Genomic DNA, 19424 nt, shown 5'->3' on the forward strand with positions numbered 1-19424 from the left:
TTTAGTTGGGGGCTGAAGGTGATGGCTAGTGGCGTTCTGTTATTTTCTTTGTTGTGCCTGTCCTGTAGTAGGTGACTTCTGGGTACTCTTCTGGCTCTCTCAATCTGTTTCTTCACTTCAGCAGGTGGGTATTATAGTTGTAAGAATGCTTGATAGAGATCTTGTAGGTGTTTGTCTCTGTCTGAGGGGTTGGAGCAAATGCGGTTGTATCGTAGAGCTTGGCTGTGGACAATGGATCATGTGGTGTGGTCTGGATGAAAGCTGGATCTTGCACTTTCCTCTGAAGCATCAGGCATTGGTCATTGCCAGAGACAAGATACCAGACTGGTTAGACCAATGGACTGATGTGGTTGGGAAAATCTTATGCTCCTATGAGGCAGCAACTCTGCTCTGTTCTTTCTGGATGCAGTTCTGTAAGTTTATGAACTCGCACCATTTGCTCTGTGATTTGCACCAACCTATCTAACTTACTTCGACCTTAGTCCTTCCTGAGCAAGTGACACATTGGGCAGTCCATTTTTTCCATTTATGATGATCATTTGCTAGTTGTGGTAATTCTTTCTAAGTGATGCTAGCACATTCAATACCCTCTCTCACTGTCTTCTGCCAGTTTTTTCTTGGCCTTCCTCACTTTCAATATGTGCTTAGCATGTCCTCCCATGTTCCATACAAGGTATGTGTCCCAACTACCTGAGCCTTCTTTCTTTGATGATACTTTCTAACATGTTCTGCTCTGTCAACTTCCTTACTCTCACATTTTGTCTTTTCATTAACTGCATAATATCTTCCTCAGGATCTGTGATGGGCAGCCTTCAAATCAATTTGTTAGCCACCGTCATCGGCCAGGTGTTACCTCCAAACAGTAGTGTGCTCACTACAGTCACATGACTGTTAGTTTGGTATGCAGACCGATGTTTGACCAGACGTTGTTCATCCTTCCAGAAGTGGTGTTTGCTTTCCCTAATCTTACATGAATATCTTCAGATGTCATCACACTCCCCACATAGCAGAACTTCTTCTACCTGTTTGAGTTTTTTTCTATCCAGGTATGCCTTTGCACCTTCATAATTTTGGTTTTCTCTGCATTTACTCTCAATCCAATTTTTGCTGCTTCCTGTTCTACCTCTGATGTATCTGATCAACATACCAAGGTGTTTATATGATGGAAGAAGATGTGCAGTAAGATTGGATATAGGCCTGGGTAAGTGGTTCGAAACGGTGACTGGAGTTAGACAAGGGTGTGTATTATCATCAATTACTCTTTGCATTTGCAATAGACTGGGTGATAAAGCAGGCAACAACAGCTTCGTGGATGGTGTAAAATGAGTTAGTGGAGACAAGCTACACAACCTTGACTTTGCAATGACATTGCTTTACCTGCCTATCACTCAGAGAAAATGAATTGGCACTATCCAAGGCAACTCTCCCTCCTCCCCCTGCCAGCAGCTCTGACAGAAGCCCCTGGAAAAATAACCATTAAGCAAACATCTGTGCCTTTCCTTATCAATCATCATCTCAACAGCGCCAATAGTGAGGGCTGACATAAAGGATCTGCCAATTTTACCAGAACCCAAACTTGGAGATGGCAGAGATTAGCGGAAACTCTGACACAAGAGTAATTAAGACCTAGAGATGCACCAAACTGTGTGAAGCAGCAAATTGCAGCACTCCTAAATGCATTATGTGCACCCTGGTACAATATATGTCAATTTTTACAATAAGACTCTCCCTTGAGAAGTTGCTGTAGGATTAGTATTGTCATCTGTCTAGTGTCATCTGTCTGATCATTTTGGCAGATGACAATACTAAGTGAGCTAAAAACCTAAATATTTTAGCTTTCATGATAAAAAAATCCATTACACAAAGGATTTCTTTTTGTTAACAGTGTCTGTGCTGCACTTAAGTCACGTGCCTGTGGAAGAGAAGGGGAAAGAAAGTAGGGACATGGTTGAGCAGGAGACAGGTGAATAAAATTATTCCCCTTGGGAAAACTAGCTAACATTACATGACCTGCCTGTCAGCCTCAAGTCAGAATCACTCAAGAAACATGGGCAATTTAATTTGCACGCAAAGAAAGAAAATTATGGTGAAGGCTGCTGTTCTAGGCTCCCAGAAGTAGAATTCATATGGGGACTGTTGTCTAATGTCTATATAGCGTTTTCTGAGGGACAGAACTCATCAGTAGTAACTTTGCCATAAGATGGAGATGCCACTTAAATTATGGATCTCCCCAAACTCTATCAACGGGAGGCTAAACTGGAAACTTGCTAGGCTTCAGGCGGCTGCTCAGAGTTGGCAAAGTACAACCAGATTGCCGCTACCTCACCTTTCACATGGAGATGGGACCTGTGGGGAATACAAAGCCCAGCATGGAATGTGGGCTCCACATGGCTCCACACAGCAATGAGTGCTGGCACCTGCTGTCTCCAAAATCTTCATTAAAAATGAGTGTTGACATGACCCGAATTTTGCTGCAGGCTGAAGTTTGGTCACATCTGACTGAGACAACAATCTATAATCCAAGATGAACTTGAAAAAAATTTGGACAGTTTGTGCTGGATGCTCAGACAAGAATTTCAAACTGAACAGAACCATCATATCACTTGAGATTTGCTCATCGCTAGTGAGAACAAGCTTATTAAACACAGATCAGTGCAGGGATGCTTGTGTTTCATCAGCTCCTTTCAGCCTTAACTCCCTAACTCAATAAAAGGCCTTTACAACCATCACTAGAGTGTCATTCTGATTATGTATCATGCCAACCTAATCTAAAATGACCAGCCAAGCTCCCTTACAACTCTTCCACATGCAATGAGCTTGGATTCGCAGAAGCTCACAAGACTAAGGGATCATTCTCTGAAGGATGGCAGAGGGTCTTTTCCTCACCATCCCACCTTCTAACAGCCAAGATAAAATAGTTTGTGCCTGTTGGCATAGCTGTTCCCCTGTGATAAGCTACCACAGGGGAGTCATTTTCAAAGTAAATAAGTTAGAAAAGGAAAAAGAAAATATCCTGGCATACAAGTGAACATGAAGCAGGTGTTTATGTGACAGAGGTTGCCAGTATTAATACAGGCATGAATGGAACAGCAATCTCTCTCTGTGAGAAGAGGATTTAATCACTCCAGCCATGTGCAGGGAACCACAACTGCTGGCCCATCATCATCAATGAAACAGATTATTTGTGAACTCAATGTAAAGAGATAAAATTCTTGAACATTAACAGTCAGTCAAACCTCATCTCCACAAATGCCTGAAGAGCACTGGATTTCTTGCAGTGAGTCACAGGGTCTGGGATAGGTCTGAACAGATAAGGAAAAGGTAGTGGGGAATTAGTATTTTAGAGTCTAGGCTCATTTGTTTATGCTTGGGCCATTGCTTCCAAGACCACAAGAGTTGAGGGAATGATGTGCTCACAGATTGGTTTAATTTTGGGGCATTAGCACCACCAGAGTGTAACAGCCACAAAAATCTTCTCTAGCTACCTTTTAAAAAGCTGACCTTCAAGCCTGTATTTAGTCTACTCCATCCTGTTACTTCTGGTGGCCTCCAGTCACAGGGGGATGGGGATGTCTGGGATCAGAGAACAGTACTTCTACTGATGGGAAGTCCTTAGGATGAGGGTTACCATAGCATCCAGAAGAGGACATTTTCCATCCTGTCCAGCTTTCAGTAATACCACTATCCATGGGAGAAAGCTTTTAAGTATGTATAAGCCCCTGAAGAACTGTAAGGACACAATGACAGCAGAAGCTGTGATTTTATGGGGGTTTCCTTCTACCCACACCACTGTGTTCTTCACAATCATCTGAAAAGCACATTTCTTCTAACTGGCTGAGTTGCAGAGACATCACTTCCTTGTATAGAGCGAGCAAGCCAATGCCACAGCATCCTCTCAGTGGATTTCATCTGGAGAAAACTTATGTACCAGCAACAAAAGTATTCATTTCCATTTTCATATTATTTACTTCCAAGTCTACCTAGGGCTATTATTTAATACTGATACCAATAAGCAGGGAAATACAAGTAAGACCATAGTCTAACTTGGACATTTGTGACAGACTCCTATTGATTCCTTACATGGAACCAGGCTAGAATGTGGCCCAATCTCCTTAACATAGTTTTTCCTTTATATTAATAGACTGTTATCAGGAAACATTTACTAAAGGTGAGATATGTTAGGATGTGAAAGTGTCTCCTAAAGGAAGAGGTGTAAGCTCCATTATGTTAGCCATTTCAAACTGTGTGGGGCAAGGCAATGAAAGAAACAATCCTGCACTAGTTCCTCAGGACAGGAGACTAGAAGAGCTGATAGGTCTCTAACTAGTAAAAACAGTTTTCTCCCAGCAGTCTATAATAGAACAATTTTTGTGCAGTATTCCAAAAAAGAGTATTCTGCTAAGAAAAACACAGGCCAGAGGTGCATCTATTTGTGCTATATTACAATTACTTATGGACAGTCTAATATATTTAGATTATGAAGTGGTTAGAAAACAAGACATCTTCCAGTTCCTGACACTGACATGAATTATGTTAATGCATCTCAATGATGCATTGATAGTTTACAGCCTCATTAAACTGAATGGACTTATAAAGCTTCTTAGAGCCTCAGTCTTGCCCTGGGTAGCTTCCCATTCCTCTGTCTGCTAGTTAGGTTCTTATAGAGCACGCATCACTATGGTATGTGCACCTTCTGCTTGCACGCACGCACTCTCACAGACATTGTCTCATGAAATCAGGATGTCTGCTCAGCTGGAAACTTCAGAATGCAGCCTGGGCTCTGCCTTATGTGAAGTACCCAGAACTGGGTGTCTGGGATTACGTGATGATGAAAGACATTTACTTCTATATAGTTGCTTTAGTCCAGTGATGCTGCCATCCTCAACAAAGTTTATAATTTATAAACAACAGGCCAGATATTCAAAGTTCACAGTTGTAGGAATCATCTACGTAATTTAGAAGTCCAAATACCAAAACCACACTCACAACAGACCATATGTGTGTACACCTGATTTGCTCTTGCCCACTTGTGCATGCCAGGTCTGAACAAATGTATGTGTGCACCTGCATATGCTTCACCTTGAAACTTGGCTCTAGACATACAAAGGAATAATTTTTCCCACCACCAAAATGCAGCTACCTCTTCACTGAAAGTGGCCACTGTTTACCAGTTTACAGAAGTACAGCATTCACCTGCACTTCCTCAATGTTGCTTTACACTGCTAAACAGATTCAGTCCTAGGGATAGCTGTATTTCAGTGTTAAGTCAAGCAGCCCCATACGATTTGCCTACCTCACCAAGGTCTTCTGAAGTTTAATATTCAGAGAGCACTTTGAGACTGAAAGGCACTACAGATGTGCAAGGTTCTGTTAATACTTCAGTCAAAGCTTTGATCTGTGTACTGTTGCTGTGCAGGAGTTGTTTCTGCAGGCCAGGAAGAAACCCATGCAGTAGTCAGACATCTTGTGGCTGGTGGAACAGAGAATCTGTGTATTTCTTCTGTTTCTCCCTGAATGTCTCAGTAAAACAAGTAGAAATCAAAAGAAACAAAGAAAAATCTTCTCTGCAGGTTGATACTGTAGTTAATTCTGTATCTGCTAGACATAGGCAACTGCCCAGTGATTGCTTTTCACCCAGAGATATTCCTGTGGTGTGCCTGCTGTTTGTTAAAGGCCCCCTAGGACTCTGCCTCTCTCTATGTCCATGGCACTCTATTGCTGACTTTTAGAAAGTCATGGGGAAGATGGACACGTTTTCTTTTCTGGGAGCACTGTATATTGGGGGGAGGAGAGGGACTCAGGAAAATAGGAGACAGGCTAAGATCTTTATATGGATGGTTTCTTGATCCTGCCTTGAGCTGTGATGCAGCCATAGCCCCTGTTATTGCTCTCCTGAAAGATATTAATTTCTTTAGTACAGCCTACAGGGGTACTTAATCGGCAACTAATAGAGGGTGAGCTACAAAATGAATTTGAAACCAAAAATGTTCCCTGTTTATGTGAATTTTGTTCTATATTGTGAAGGTAAAATTATGTTTCCAACAAGATCTGTACCATTTAGCCTTTCCAAATGGGATTCAAAGGACCTGTCATGATGTTGTTACAAGCTTAAACCACCACTGATTAAAAGAGGTGAGTCTGTCCTTTAGAATTACAATCAAACTTTGGAAGAAGGCTCCAGGCTAGAGTTTCAAAGCTGACCTCTCCACTGTGCTGTCATTTGATAACTTAGCTGCATTTCCCCTGTATTTTCTGTTTGGATCCCTACCAGTAGATGGTGAGACTACTAGAGCAAGCTGGGATCTTCCCAGAGCAGTGAGAAATTAAGTACATTCTCCTCAGCACTGTCCTTCTTTAGGTTTCTTCCTCCTTTCATACTGAAGGATATTTTTGGTACTCTGTCTGCTAATACTCATGTATGCGATACTTGCGATGGGCAGCATTACATTGTATGAGCTGGGTGAAACCTTGTTATGAGTTGCATTAAAACGTTGTTGAGATTGATGGGTGTGAACACAGACTTCAACAAACATAACTGTAAGGATTAATTAATCAAAATCCCCCACCCAAGTCAAGAATGCTGGCTGAAAAGAAGTATGGGCCTGTAAGTTAAGAATCTACTCCTTTTGCTGTTGGTTTCTGCTGCATTTGGAGAAGCAAGACTTCGTACATTCCTTATAAATAAACAAGACTGCACCAAAGAAAATACCAGACTCCATCATCAATTTCTACTCCCAACTGGAACATAAGTGATGTTGGTGGAGCCCTGGTTGTGTGCAGATTTTGGGAGAGTAACATCACTTATCTTTTCCCCCTCAGTCTGAGCCCTGCACTATCTAGGCAACAGGGTTTGCACATTTGTGTACAAGAAGAGAAGATAAAAAACTAGCAAAGCACACCACAACCAGTAAAACTCTTGAGTTCTCCATACACAGAGAGCCACCACTGACATAAGATACATGGAATTAAACACTGATGCTAGAGCATTAGTTGCTATCAGACAAAGGGCACTTTGAAATCCATTCAAAGCACACAAACCAGAATTTTTATATCTGGGGTTGCTAAAGTTAGGCATTTAAAGCCCTGTTTAGGGCTGCAGATTAAACTGGCCTGATTTTCTGAAGTTCTGAACACCCAACAATTTTTACAGTGGTCCAGGATAACTGTCACCTCTGAAAACGCAAACCATTTTTATTTAGGTCCAACATTTAGGTACCCATATTTGAAAATGTTCTCTCTCTCTCTCTCTTTTTTTTTTTGGTAAAATATAGAATATTCTTTTGTAAAATATAGAACATAATCTCAATTTCTTCTGCATTGTTCTCACACATTTTCCCTCCAGAGACAACAACGGTATGTTCTGGCAATAAAAGCAAAAGTGCACTGAGACTGTGTACTACAGCTATTGAACTCAACATTCCCATTGGCTTCAGAGATTCACACTTTGATAACAGAATACTTGTATTTTGTGTTATATGCCAAAACGGGCCTTGCCATTAATTTGGAATTCTGCCCAACTCTGCCCGACTATCTCCATTCACAGAAGCAACATGTAACAGCACCAGATTCTATTTGTCAAAACTGGTCATTATTTTCAAGAAAACTCCAGACGAGAGATTAAGCACAAAAGATCACTTTATTCCTAAAATCACATCCATATCACCTTGTAGGGGTGCACTTCTAGTTTTCAACACTGTAAATATATATCTTTTTTTCTTGTTTAACATATATATTTTAAAGGAAACAAACTAAGAAATAAATACAAAGCATAACAGTTTCAACTTTACATTTGCTTTGAGCATTGTCTGGTCTGGCATTCACTCTGAGGAGTTTTGCTCCTCTTTGAAACACTTAAAAAAAAAAAAAGAAAGAAAGAAAAAAGAAAGAAAGAAAGAAATCCAGAGCTAGCTCTCCAAAATCCTCAGGTAATCAGCTTTTTCATCCTCTTTCAATACAAAACATTCTGGAGCATGCTTGGATTGTCTTATATCAGTTTTACAATTCTAAAATCCTTCATTACTAATACACATGCTTTCTGGGAGACAACGTACAAGGATGTAAATGTTCACAGAAAATTCCAGGTTACAAAATGTTTGTTTGGTAATGTACATGTCCACTGGTGAAGAGTTCCCAAAGCAGCAAGGAAATCAGTACTAAAGAAGTTTGCTGCTTTGATCGATGCGAAACTTACAAGACCAGACAATTCCCAAAGTTATTGATTGCATAACTGCAGGACAATCTGGGACTGGGGCTCTACATCAAATCTAATTAGTCAAAATGGTTAGCAATGCACATAAACTGCAGTATAAAATATGCCACCAAGGTCATCAAAGCATGCTGTGGATGGAATTATTCTTACATGATCGGCACAGCTCACCACAATTGCACAGCTCTTTCTCACAGCCAGGCATCAAGGACTGATACAGCAATTTTTATAAGGGTTTTACAGTTAAAGATGGGCTACAATAGTCAATTGCAGAAAATGTCATGTTCCTTCAAACACAGAGAGGAGATTGGATATGGCAAGCGTTTTGCTAAAGGTTCCACTTGGAATGAGGGACAAGTATGGGACTGAATGGGTGTGGCTCTGAGCTCATCCAGTAAGTACCTCTTTCTGGGGGGCAGTATTCCCAAAAATGAAATCACCGCGTGTTAGGCTGGTATAACTACATCTATATGGGCATCTTAAGAGCACCCAACAGCTCCATCACAGAGCAAGTATTTTAGCATCAGCGCATCTCTGTTCACAACAGGGTGTGAGGTAGTTTAGAACCAAGCTATGGAAGCCTATTCTCAAGAAACCTGGTAAAGGGGGAAAGATGGCAAAGGACGGTTAATGCACAAAACCACCATTATATAGCACAACTGGCAGTCTCTGCTGGGGAGGAATGGGACCAGGGAGTCTGCTGCAGGTCAGGAATGAGGACCATTGACAGATGAGTGGAGAAATTCATAACAGGCCCCACATGCATTAAGCCTGGCCCTAACATTTCTTTCATGAGCTTTGAACCAAGGGCATTAAAATTTACTCCACAAAGAAAACCCAACTATTAAAAAAATTATAATAATAAAGTCAATATAGGAGAGGAACCCAAAATATTACAAGAACCTCGTGTCTCAAGATTCTCAGAGTAAGTTAGTAGAAATTGGGCCCTAAATGAATAGATTAGCTGTATGGGATGTTTGAATCTAAAGATAATTATCTACTTTGTATTTGTTGCTCTGGCAAGACATGCTCAATGGATACTTTCTTTTGCCAGTGCAGCTGACTGAAAATATTCTCACAATACAATAAATGTATCAGTGTATTGTACTGGTGAATTCCAGGAGTGGAGAAATGATGGTAACGGTGCATGATGTAAACTACACAATCCCACACAAAGCCTGATCCTGCACCCCTTGAAGTCAATGGCAATCCCCTCATTGACTTCAGTGGTGAATGATCAGAGCCACAACGCATGCAGACTGTGAAAGCGGGTGCTTCCCTGGTGCCTGGATAGATTGGCTTAAACTTTGCACCTTAATAATTCTCAGCTTTCTACTACTTACAATGAAAGTTTGGATTCTAATGAATTGGGACTTATATACATTACTCAGGTATGGGGCAGAGAGGTGAACAGCTAAGTCCCTTTAGTTCATCATCATTCAGAAAAATATATGTTAGGTGCAGAAAGGAGAAAAAAAACAGGAGCAGTGAGTAGAGACAAAAAAAGAGGAGCTGGTAGGCCTGGGGCATCCCTGTTGAACCCTTCCCCTAGAAACTATTTCTGCATTGTTCCTTACAGTCTATTCTCCATGGCTTTATGTTCACTTTTGTTATAATCCTTTCCATAACAAAATCTAGATTATAAAATTCTTTAAATTAAAAGAAAAAAATATGAACGAGAGTCTAAGTAAAAATAAGACTCAAATGAATTTCAGGATTCTGGTGACATGGATTTATGAAACATCTACATATACTTTCTAAGTTATATGTATGCATATATGTGCATGTTTGCAACTACACGACAATCTCATCATCAGATGGCTCATTATGAGAGCACTCGCTAATATAAGATTGGTATACCTCGACTCTTAACCATGTTAAACCCCATAGTCTTGTTATATAATCTCTCTTCATATCATTTAAAATATTTACTTCCTAATGCCTGTAAATTGCATTTCATCTGTACAACAGTCCCAAATTAGGAAATGTTAATAAAGTCTTTGTTATAAAATGAGTACAAGTGGACAAACACAAATGTCAAAGCAGAATCTTATCAACCCTCTGTATCAGATTAAGAAGTTTTGGATTTCCCAGTCCTCCTACCAGCATTTAGCTTTAATCTGTTACTTGAAGCTCCCTTTGCACCCTAGGCTGCATCTCTGCCCACTTTTAATAATAATCCTATTTTTTCCAGGTCACATCTATATTTTCCTCTTGCACCACATAGTCCTGAAAGGTAGAAAGCAGAAAGAACCTGCTTCAGGTCCTTAGTAATGAAGCCATTTGTGATTCCTTTGAAAGTGTAGTTTCTGCATGTGTCAAATTCCTATGAGAAATTCCTGTGAAGAATTTAGCAGCTGAATTAAACAAAAAGCAATAAACATATGTAGAAGGTGCCAGACAACAGTTCTAGCGGCTGACTGTACTTCCAGGGAAGTACAATATCTAAATGTTTTCATAAAAGGAGAATATTAATTGAAGGGGAACTCTTTATACCATCTATCTATACACATAAAGGTATGTACATGCTAGGTATTTATCATAAATCACCTGCATCACACAGAGACTACAGGTATTTGTATAGTCTCAAAACATTACCAAGAAAAAGAACTACTGTATTTCCTTGTAGGTGTGTAAGTTTACTAGTGTTTGTTTAGAGAGACGCTTCAATAATTGTTATTGAGTTAGATTACATGGTGCACGGTCTCAAGGTGTAGGCACTGGTCTGAATAAGTACAATACAACCCTGCTTATCCAAAGGTTTCAGGAGACATTTGACACCTTCAGATAAACAGCATTTTGTTTGATAGGATATTTAAGTCAGTTCTGTATATGCCCCAGAACCCTCACACGAACATACCATAGAGTGTTGCTGATGTTTCTGCCAGCTTTCATGACTCACCAGACAGCACTGAAAATCCTGGGAAACAAGCTTACCTTCTGTTAACTGGGGTTTGATTCATTGGGATTGCACACAAATAATGCATGGGCTGAGGTGATCAATAAGGAAATAGTTCTAGTGAAAGTTCTGGGGATACATTGTTAGTTTTTATATTGCACCAACAATGCAGTCCCACAGCACTTCCATTGCCTCTACTACAGCTCAGGGCCTGTAGTAACAGTGGGGGGCTCCTGTTTACTCCCTATATGAGGATTTTAGTGGTTTACCTGATGGAGTCTGAACTGCAATTCCCAGCACACTTATGTAAGGGATACAGCTCAATGCTCTGAAAAAAGTTATACTTATCATTCTATTAGACTGGGGGTGAGGAGGTGGGCGAAGAGATAATTCTCTGATTTCGCTAATAATGACTTATGCCAGCAGGGTATTATTACTCTGAGTAAGGTTTGTTATTCAGTTACTGCCACCATTCATATATGTTACAGTAATAAAATGCATGAGTAACTAAACATAAGTGATGTGTAACTCAACTTCCATCAGCTGTAAATTGTAGCCATCCTATGGGAAAATGGCAGGAATTTTCAGTTTCCCCCCATGAGAATCCCATATATCACAGTTGTCATCTTGGATTCCCTTTGTCTAAGATAAGCTACATGGCAATTTCAAAAGTTTAAACTGCTACTGAAGCATTTTAAATCTAAAACAAAGGACCCAATTTTGCCGTAATATGTGGGCACAATTCCTACTCATATCATCAAAGCTTTCTAATGAGTGCTTGTGGATTTCCAACTGACACTCACAAAAATCACGTGTAGGAGAGCTGGCTAAAGTACAGCCTGCACACTTCCACAAACACCCTAATTTTTAATATGGACGTTCACTCCAGGGAGACAACAGGTCACAGCATACAAGGGAGTCAAGTGGGACCTGTAGTGTCTACGGACTGCACTATTGTCCTGAAGATGGATATATGCAATTTGCTCTATTTTATGTGTGTTACTTACAGCCAAATTACAAACATCCCTCAACTGGGAACAACATGAACACCCCGGACTTGAATGTCCACTGTTTCACACCTTGTGTACATCACTTTTAAGTGACCATAAAAAGGGTGTAATATGCTACCAAATTACAATAGTAGCATTTTATACCCAGTTGCACAGGTGCAAGGCCTCATCTAGACCAGAGTACCTGATTCTGTTGTAACTCAAGTTCATCAATTTACCTATTAGCCTAAGTTCACTAACAAAACTTTAAATGCTTGTCTAGCTGCCCCAAGCTTTGGAATACACTGAGAGATCGGGACCAGAAATAAGCATTTGTATCTTAGAACACAGGTTTTTGGAGCATCTAGATTAACTTTTACAACTGTCTAGGCAAGGTGGGTGAGGTAATATCTTTTACTGGACCAGCTTCTGTGGTGAAAGAGACAAGCTTTTGAGCTACACAGAGCTCTTCTTCAGGTAGAGCTCTGTGTAGCTCAAAAACTTGTCTCTTTCACCAACAGAAGTTGGTCCACTAAAAGATATTACCTCACTCATCTTCTCTCTCTAATGTCCCAGGACTACCATGGCTACACCACCACTGCACTTTACAATTCTATTAGTTAATTCAAATTAGCAGGCAATCAATTAACTTACAAGATCAAGACTGTAGCTTAAATAAATCATTAATAGATACACAATTGGGAAGCAGTGGGTAATCAGGCCCTAGACTCTGGAACCTGTAAATTAATATTTCCAAAATATGTCCTTGCACCATGGCAGCTAATTTGACTTTATGCATGCAGAAGATTGTTGTTTTTAACTGGCTTTGATGTTTCCTAATGGCTACAACCATCACTACTATAACTTCCTAAAAACGTATTCCAAACTCACCCCAATGGTATCTGAGCACCTTGCAAAACTTATATAAAGACAACAAATACTTCCTAAAAGGAAAATAATTACAAAATTCCCATTTGCCAGAAAAGTTCAAAAACTGAGTTAGTCTAGTCTCTGATTCCATATTTTATATTCTTGGGTGGGCATCGCATACATTTTGGTCCAACAGAACTAGTAGCTCTATCTAACAATGCAATAATAAACTCTAGTAACTTTACCTTCTAGTCTCTGCACTGACTCTGGCTATGCATAATATTGTTAAATGATCTATAGATATTAAAACTTCATATTTTGTCAATTGAAGAAACCCAGAAAAATCGGTTTCATTTACCTACAGTATTGAATTACCAACATCATGACTAAGGCCCTACTTATATTGCAGACATTGGGGATTCTGCAATATAAGGTTTCCACTGCAATTTTGTCAGTTTGGCAGCTGACAGCAGGAGTCTATCCATGCGCGGGGCTGACAGCGGAACCCGTCCATCAGATGGGCGCTGACAGTGGGAGCCCTGGCCCTCAGCCCCGTGCACGGCTGACAGCAGGAGCCCCGTCCATCAGCCAGGTGGCTGACACTGGGAGCTTCCACTGTCAATCCCATGCACGGCTGACAGAGGGAGCGCATTTTCCAAATTACTGCAAATAATATAGGCCCATTATTACTTTTCCGCAATTTCCCATGTCTTGTCCGCGACTCAACCGCAATTATATGACAATCATCCCACAATTCAAGTAGCACCTTAATCATGACCTTTCACCTTCTTCCTCTATCAGAAGAGCCTACCAACTTGTCAAAGCAGATACAATACAGAAAATTCTCTAATTTAATGTTATAATAATAAAAATACATTAAGGTGAAGATACATTAACTGCATTAAAATTTTCCACAGCACTAATAAGCACTGAACTCCAGTGGGAGTTGTAGTCAGGACAAACATGCAGAATTGATTTCTAAAGAAAGAGAAATAAATGGAGCTCCAGAGGAAGCAAACTGCACTGAAGCACCAAGTTTCCTCTACATGAAAAAGGCTAATTTCACCTCTGTGCTAAACGTCTCACATCAGCCTTGGATTCACTTGTTTTGTTACAGTTCAAACTGAACATGTTACTTTTGCAGAAGATAACGTAAAAATAAAAAGTACACACTGCAAATTCCTGGAAGAAAACAAATTTAATTTTCTTTGCTTTTTACCACATTGCTTCATTGTCAAAAGGAACTTCTTAAATGAAGGCTCATGAAATGGGAAACTGTGCCTCTGCATTATCAAATGTCCCTCCATGGAAAAATAAAAATACTTGCTTCTTTCAGTGGTAGTTTCCTTTGCTAGAGAAAGACAAAATTATATTTTTGTTGCTTTTTAAATTAAAGAAAGTCTAAACTGATCTTTCAGGAGCTTGTTTGTAGGGTTGTTTGACAATGGTTTGGAAAACAGAGCCGAGCAATTTTTGCTCAATTCAAAAACTCATTTTCCCAGAGAAATCAGTTTTAAAATACGGCCTGCTCTTGCTGAAAATATAGTTTGGTTTGGTGCCAGACGTTTCTGGGAATAAAAGTGTTTTTAATGTATTTGGAAGAAAGAGACACTTAATTAAAAAAGGAAACTTTAAAGGTAACTCTGCTGAGCACCACATGAGCTTGATGCTAGTCTAAACTGAAGCTAGCATTGGGAGAAAACAGAGGAAATGAAAAAGAATAGGGAAAAACTGAGGGTGGAGTTTATCGTTTTTAATGTCAAAGTCAATTTAAGTGCTAAATAGAAACAATGTCTCTAGAGTGAGAATATAAACAAATGCTATTAGCATAGAGATCTAACAACAAAACTCCTACAGTCTGACAGGAGACAAGAGAACATCTGGTCAGTCCTGTTCTATCTCAGTCACAGATAAAATATACATGTATGCTATATAGTTCAGAGTACCTGTATATATCCCATCATCCTGAAGGGACACACTTTTTAATGGTACATCTAAGCAGCTCAACTATGCTTTTAGTTCTTTCCATCAAGAAACAAGCTAAAAACTCAGAGCAGGGTTGACAAAAATCATACATGAATACCAGAATTCAATTAAGCAGCAATCCCACAATGAAGAAAATCTATAAAAGAACTGGAAAAAGCTGAGACTTTATACCATTATACCATATACATTTATACCAAAATATAAATTAATCCTCCTGCCTCACCACTGGCACATTATATTGGAAGAGAATGTTCATGGCAGAAGAGCATACCAGGCAATAAATAGATTTTGTGGGTTTTTAAAGACTGAGCAAAAATGAGATGCTCAAAACATACAACTCCAAAACCACCAACAATACTCGTTATACAAGACTAAAAGATCCAAACCACAAAATGGAAAGTGGTGGGGTTATTTTGGCTTGCAAAGGTTTGAAAATTCTGTGCCAACACAGATACAATGACTCACTTCAGAGACAGGTTCAAAACACAAATAATTATCAGAGAGGGGACTAACAGGTGTGTGAAAGTGGCATGATGTGATGGGGAATCATAATGTTAAAAAATTCCTATTTGTTTGTGAGGAAGGATGAGGTAATTTATCTCAGCTGTGGCTGACATACTTTTTTTGGATATTTGAAGTTCTACAGATCCTGTTGCTCTGCACTTTGAGAATCTCTCACATGTACTCTGCTATAGGTTAATCTTTCAAATTCTTCATGTCCCAAAACTGGGGTGAATAGAGGCCTGGGTGGCTAGTAGATGTAATAAGAAATCTAGAATATATAGATATCTTTGATCTATGAAGCCTCAGAGGGCAAGATCAGAGAGAATGCCAGAAGGAAGGGTATAGACTGATGGCTTCTAAAGAGTCTTTTTTTGGCTCAGCAGTATTCTACAAAATAATTGTCCATGTCTGGGAAGTATACATTCAAAACCCTGCATTTTGTCTGTGAGAGTCTAAACCCAGGGACAATTGGTATAGATCTATTTCATTCTTATGTTACAACACTCCCTACAATGGTGGCAATTAGAGCTAACAAAACTGGAAAATGATGTAATTTGTTTATTCACAGTCTGAGAATGGTGAAATTAGTTGTTAATTTATTTGTAGTCTCTTGCCAATGTCAACTCTGATGCTGAAGGATCAACCCAAGAAAGACAAGGCAGGCTCCATGCAACTCAATAGGTCCAGCAAAGATTACAATTGTCAAGGGATTTTTGTTTGTTTCTTTTTAAATAAAAGTTTAGTCTAAAATTTTCTACCTCTGTACTTGAAGTTAATCAAAGAGCTCTGTACCCAATACTTAGTCTGAATTCCACTATGCTAAATAAATGTGGTAATCAGCAGCCAGTGCTAGCTGATAGCTCATGAGCAACATTCCACATGCAGAGCACCTCTATTAAGCACTATGAGGGGTAGCCATGACACCTAATAAAATGTATCACGTAATGTCCATGCATCTCCAATAAGAACCATCTTGATTCAGGCAATGGGGGCAAACGGTTTGGGGAGGGAATACAGGAGCTAACATGAGAAAGACTGAAGATGGGTCTGGCGATAAGGAAAAAAAGATAAAATTGCCAAAGTTATTCAATTTTACAGGAAATATATCAGAAAGAGGAAACATTTCTTTTTTTCTCTGTCAAGTCTCTGCTGTTTTGTAGCCACCATGCTATCTGTTCCTTCATGCTTTCAGCCCAACTGGTATTCAGAAAGAAATTCTTTCAGGTTAAGCAGTGTGATAGATTGATATACAACTCATTATATCATTATGTTCAAGCAGAGGAAAATCATATTTGACTTGACTAACTCTGACTTGTCATCTTGTTTTGCTCTGGCAAAGGTGTATTAGACCAACAGAAAAAAAATTCCAGGTCGATAAACTTGAACAGTAGATGCTCCAAAGATCATGTACTTCAGAAGAAATATCAATCTTTCCTAATTATTTTTGCCAATGACATCAATATTGTGTGTAAAAACAGAACCTCTTCTTCCCACACGGGCAAGCCCAGTGAGATGTGGAGCTTTTGCTAAGTCACATGGACTGGAGATTAGAGGATCCTGGTGATCACAATGTGAAAATGCTCAAGATTAAGAAAAAAAGCAGATAATCTGATCAAGTTACAAAGGACAAGTAGGACAGTTAACACGGAGATGTAAATTACTAAAGCAAGAACCAATGAAGAGTCAGATCAAACTACAATAGTTACATTAATTTTTTTCCATGAAGATTATGAGAAAAGTGTATAAGCGGCTTTTTAAATCCCTAGTTGAACACTGTAGTCTATTATTTTCTTTAAAATATTTTTGACTGCAAATTCTCATTTTTGTATTGCTGAGTCTGATCAGCAGCATGCCAGTGGTCAGCTGTAATTCTGCTTTTCTAAACACAAACACCACATTTGACAAATTACAATAATTTTTGTAGAAATTTAAGTAAAACTTGAAGAATCATCTTTGAATTAAGCAGATAGTTATCTACTTGTCAAATTGGAAGCTTGACTAGGAATTTCCCACTTGGAACATAGATAAGAAATGACAATTTCGTAACTCAACAATTCAAGTAAAGTCAGAATTAAATACAGCATCCATGAATTGATTTGTTTTTATCATGAGGGTTTTTTCCTTGTCATACCAGGTGATACACATGCCTGTTACTTCCCTAATCTATTGTACTGTATGTAATACAGCCGAAAATTAGGGAAAAGTCGGACACCCAGTCAAAATGATTTAGAAAACAGCTTATCATTTACAAAGGAATATGGATTAAGAATAATTTAAAAAAATAAAAATAATCTATTTTCCCTAGTGATGTCATAAAGATCATCATTCTGTTTCCTAATCGGTGCCTTCAGGTAACAAATACTTAATTTATATTCCTTCCAGTCTACGGTTCATATGCCATTTTTGTATTCCAATCTGGCTCTGCCTTTTATTTCCTTCCATTCTCCTTTCCTTGGTTAGATTAAAGAGGTAGGGTGTTAATGGGGGACTTGATATAGATTGAAGATCTATTTTATCCCCCCGGAGACCAGCCTGATTTGAACAAATTGAAGAGAGTGAAGCAGCCCCTTTGTGTCCTTGGAAAGCCTTTTCCATTTCAGCATTTCCAGCTGCCAGGCATGGTCCCCTTTGTTCACTGAGAGAACAAGAAAAAAGGTGCCTGTACAAGAAGGTTGTGAATAATTTCGTATAGCATCATGGAGACTGCAAAAGCTCCTTTACACTCTCCTTTATGGTTGGTGAGCATGTGTACGTGAGGTGGATCCAGTGAGGGAGTGCAGAGAACTGGTGCTTGAGGCTCGAACTGGGCGAGAAACAAGCTGTTGTGTGCCAGTGCCCAGTTCTGCTGTTGCCACTTCCTCGTTACCCTCTTCCTTGTGGGCACTGTTTTGTGCTGGACACTCAAAATGCACACAGTGAAACACCTGGGGAAAAAAATGAAGAGATAAGCAAAACAATTAACAGTAGCGAAAGCGTGAACAGAACTAAACAACACCTTCAGTGAAGCATGCAGGCAACGTGCCAGTGCCAAAGGGCTGATCCAAGCTAGAATGTTTCATCATGGGCTTAACAACCTATGTTCAGAACCCACAACTGTTAGGGTTGAAACAAATGTGAGTAACAGCCATGTAGGGGGAGAAGGCCTTAGCCGATAAGCCTTTATGTCTGGTAGCCTTTAGTTTGAGGTGCTGAGCCTGAATTCAGTCAGATAGATAGTTCTGAGGCATATGGGGACATTTTGGTGATTTGGAAAAATCCTTTAGTTTGCAAAGCAGCACATCTATAACCTAAAAGCTATCAAATGACAATGAAAATGACTTAATTAAACTCCAGAAAGGCTGAACATCTACATTATCTATGAATTAAAGTAACATTGTAATGCAGATGATGCTATCTCATGAGTGCCCTCTACTGTATTCAGCAACACCTCAGCAGATGCAATATTTTGCAGTACACAGAAATACAGGATTTGCCAGGTCCAAGGAGACCATTGCTTCATCAAATGCAGTATTCTGCTTCAAGTAGCAGCCAACAATTGATGTTTCAAGATGTGATCATTGTGCAAGCAGTACATAGGGGAACTCCTTCCAGACCCTGCAGGTGATTATCTTAGGCCCTAAAACAGGAGGATTTCCCTTTCAACATTTTTCACCATATTTCCTAGGTTAGTATAGCTGCTTATAGAACACCTGTTCACATAGCTATTCAGTGGGTCCTTATAAATGCCACTAAACTGTTTGCTTCAATGATTTTTCCATGACAGTCAATTGCACTGGTTTACCACCAACTGTGTAGATAAATCTTTCCTTCTATTAATTTTAAATTTGCTGCCAATCAATTTCATTGAGTGTCCTTTTGTTCTTCTGTCATGGCACAAGCTGAAGAGAGATGCCTGTTTAGTTTTTACTAATCCATTCATTATTTTGTATGCTATCATGCTTCTTCTTATTCTCCTCTTAAACAGTCCAAA

The 19424-nt window shown here is 39.4% G+C and overlaps 1 protein-coding gene across 2 annotated transcripts in view; it reads right to left on the minus strand.

Annotated features, from left to right (window-relative positions):
- Positions 1-7640: 7640 nt before the first annotated feature.
- Positions 7641-19424, minus strand: part of BTBD9 (BTB domain containing 9) — a 290025-nt gene continuing 278241 nt past the window's right edge. For both annotated transcript variants that reach the window (XM_074949106.1, XM_074949108.1), the window contains exon 11: positions 7641-18378. In XM_074949106.1, the coding sequence (XP_074805207.1) occupies positions 18184-18378 (195 nt within the window). In that variant the 3' untranslated portion in view covers positions 7641-18183. The remainder of the gene's footprint in view (positions 18379-19424) is intronic.

Source organism: Natator depressus, chromosome 3, assembly GCF_965152275.1.
Source record: "Natator depressus isolate rNatDep1 chromosome 3, rNatDep2.hap1, whole genome shotgun sequence".
Classification (NCBI taxonomy): Eukaryota; Metazoa; Chordata; order Testudines; family Cheloniidae; genus Natator; species Natator depressus.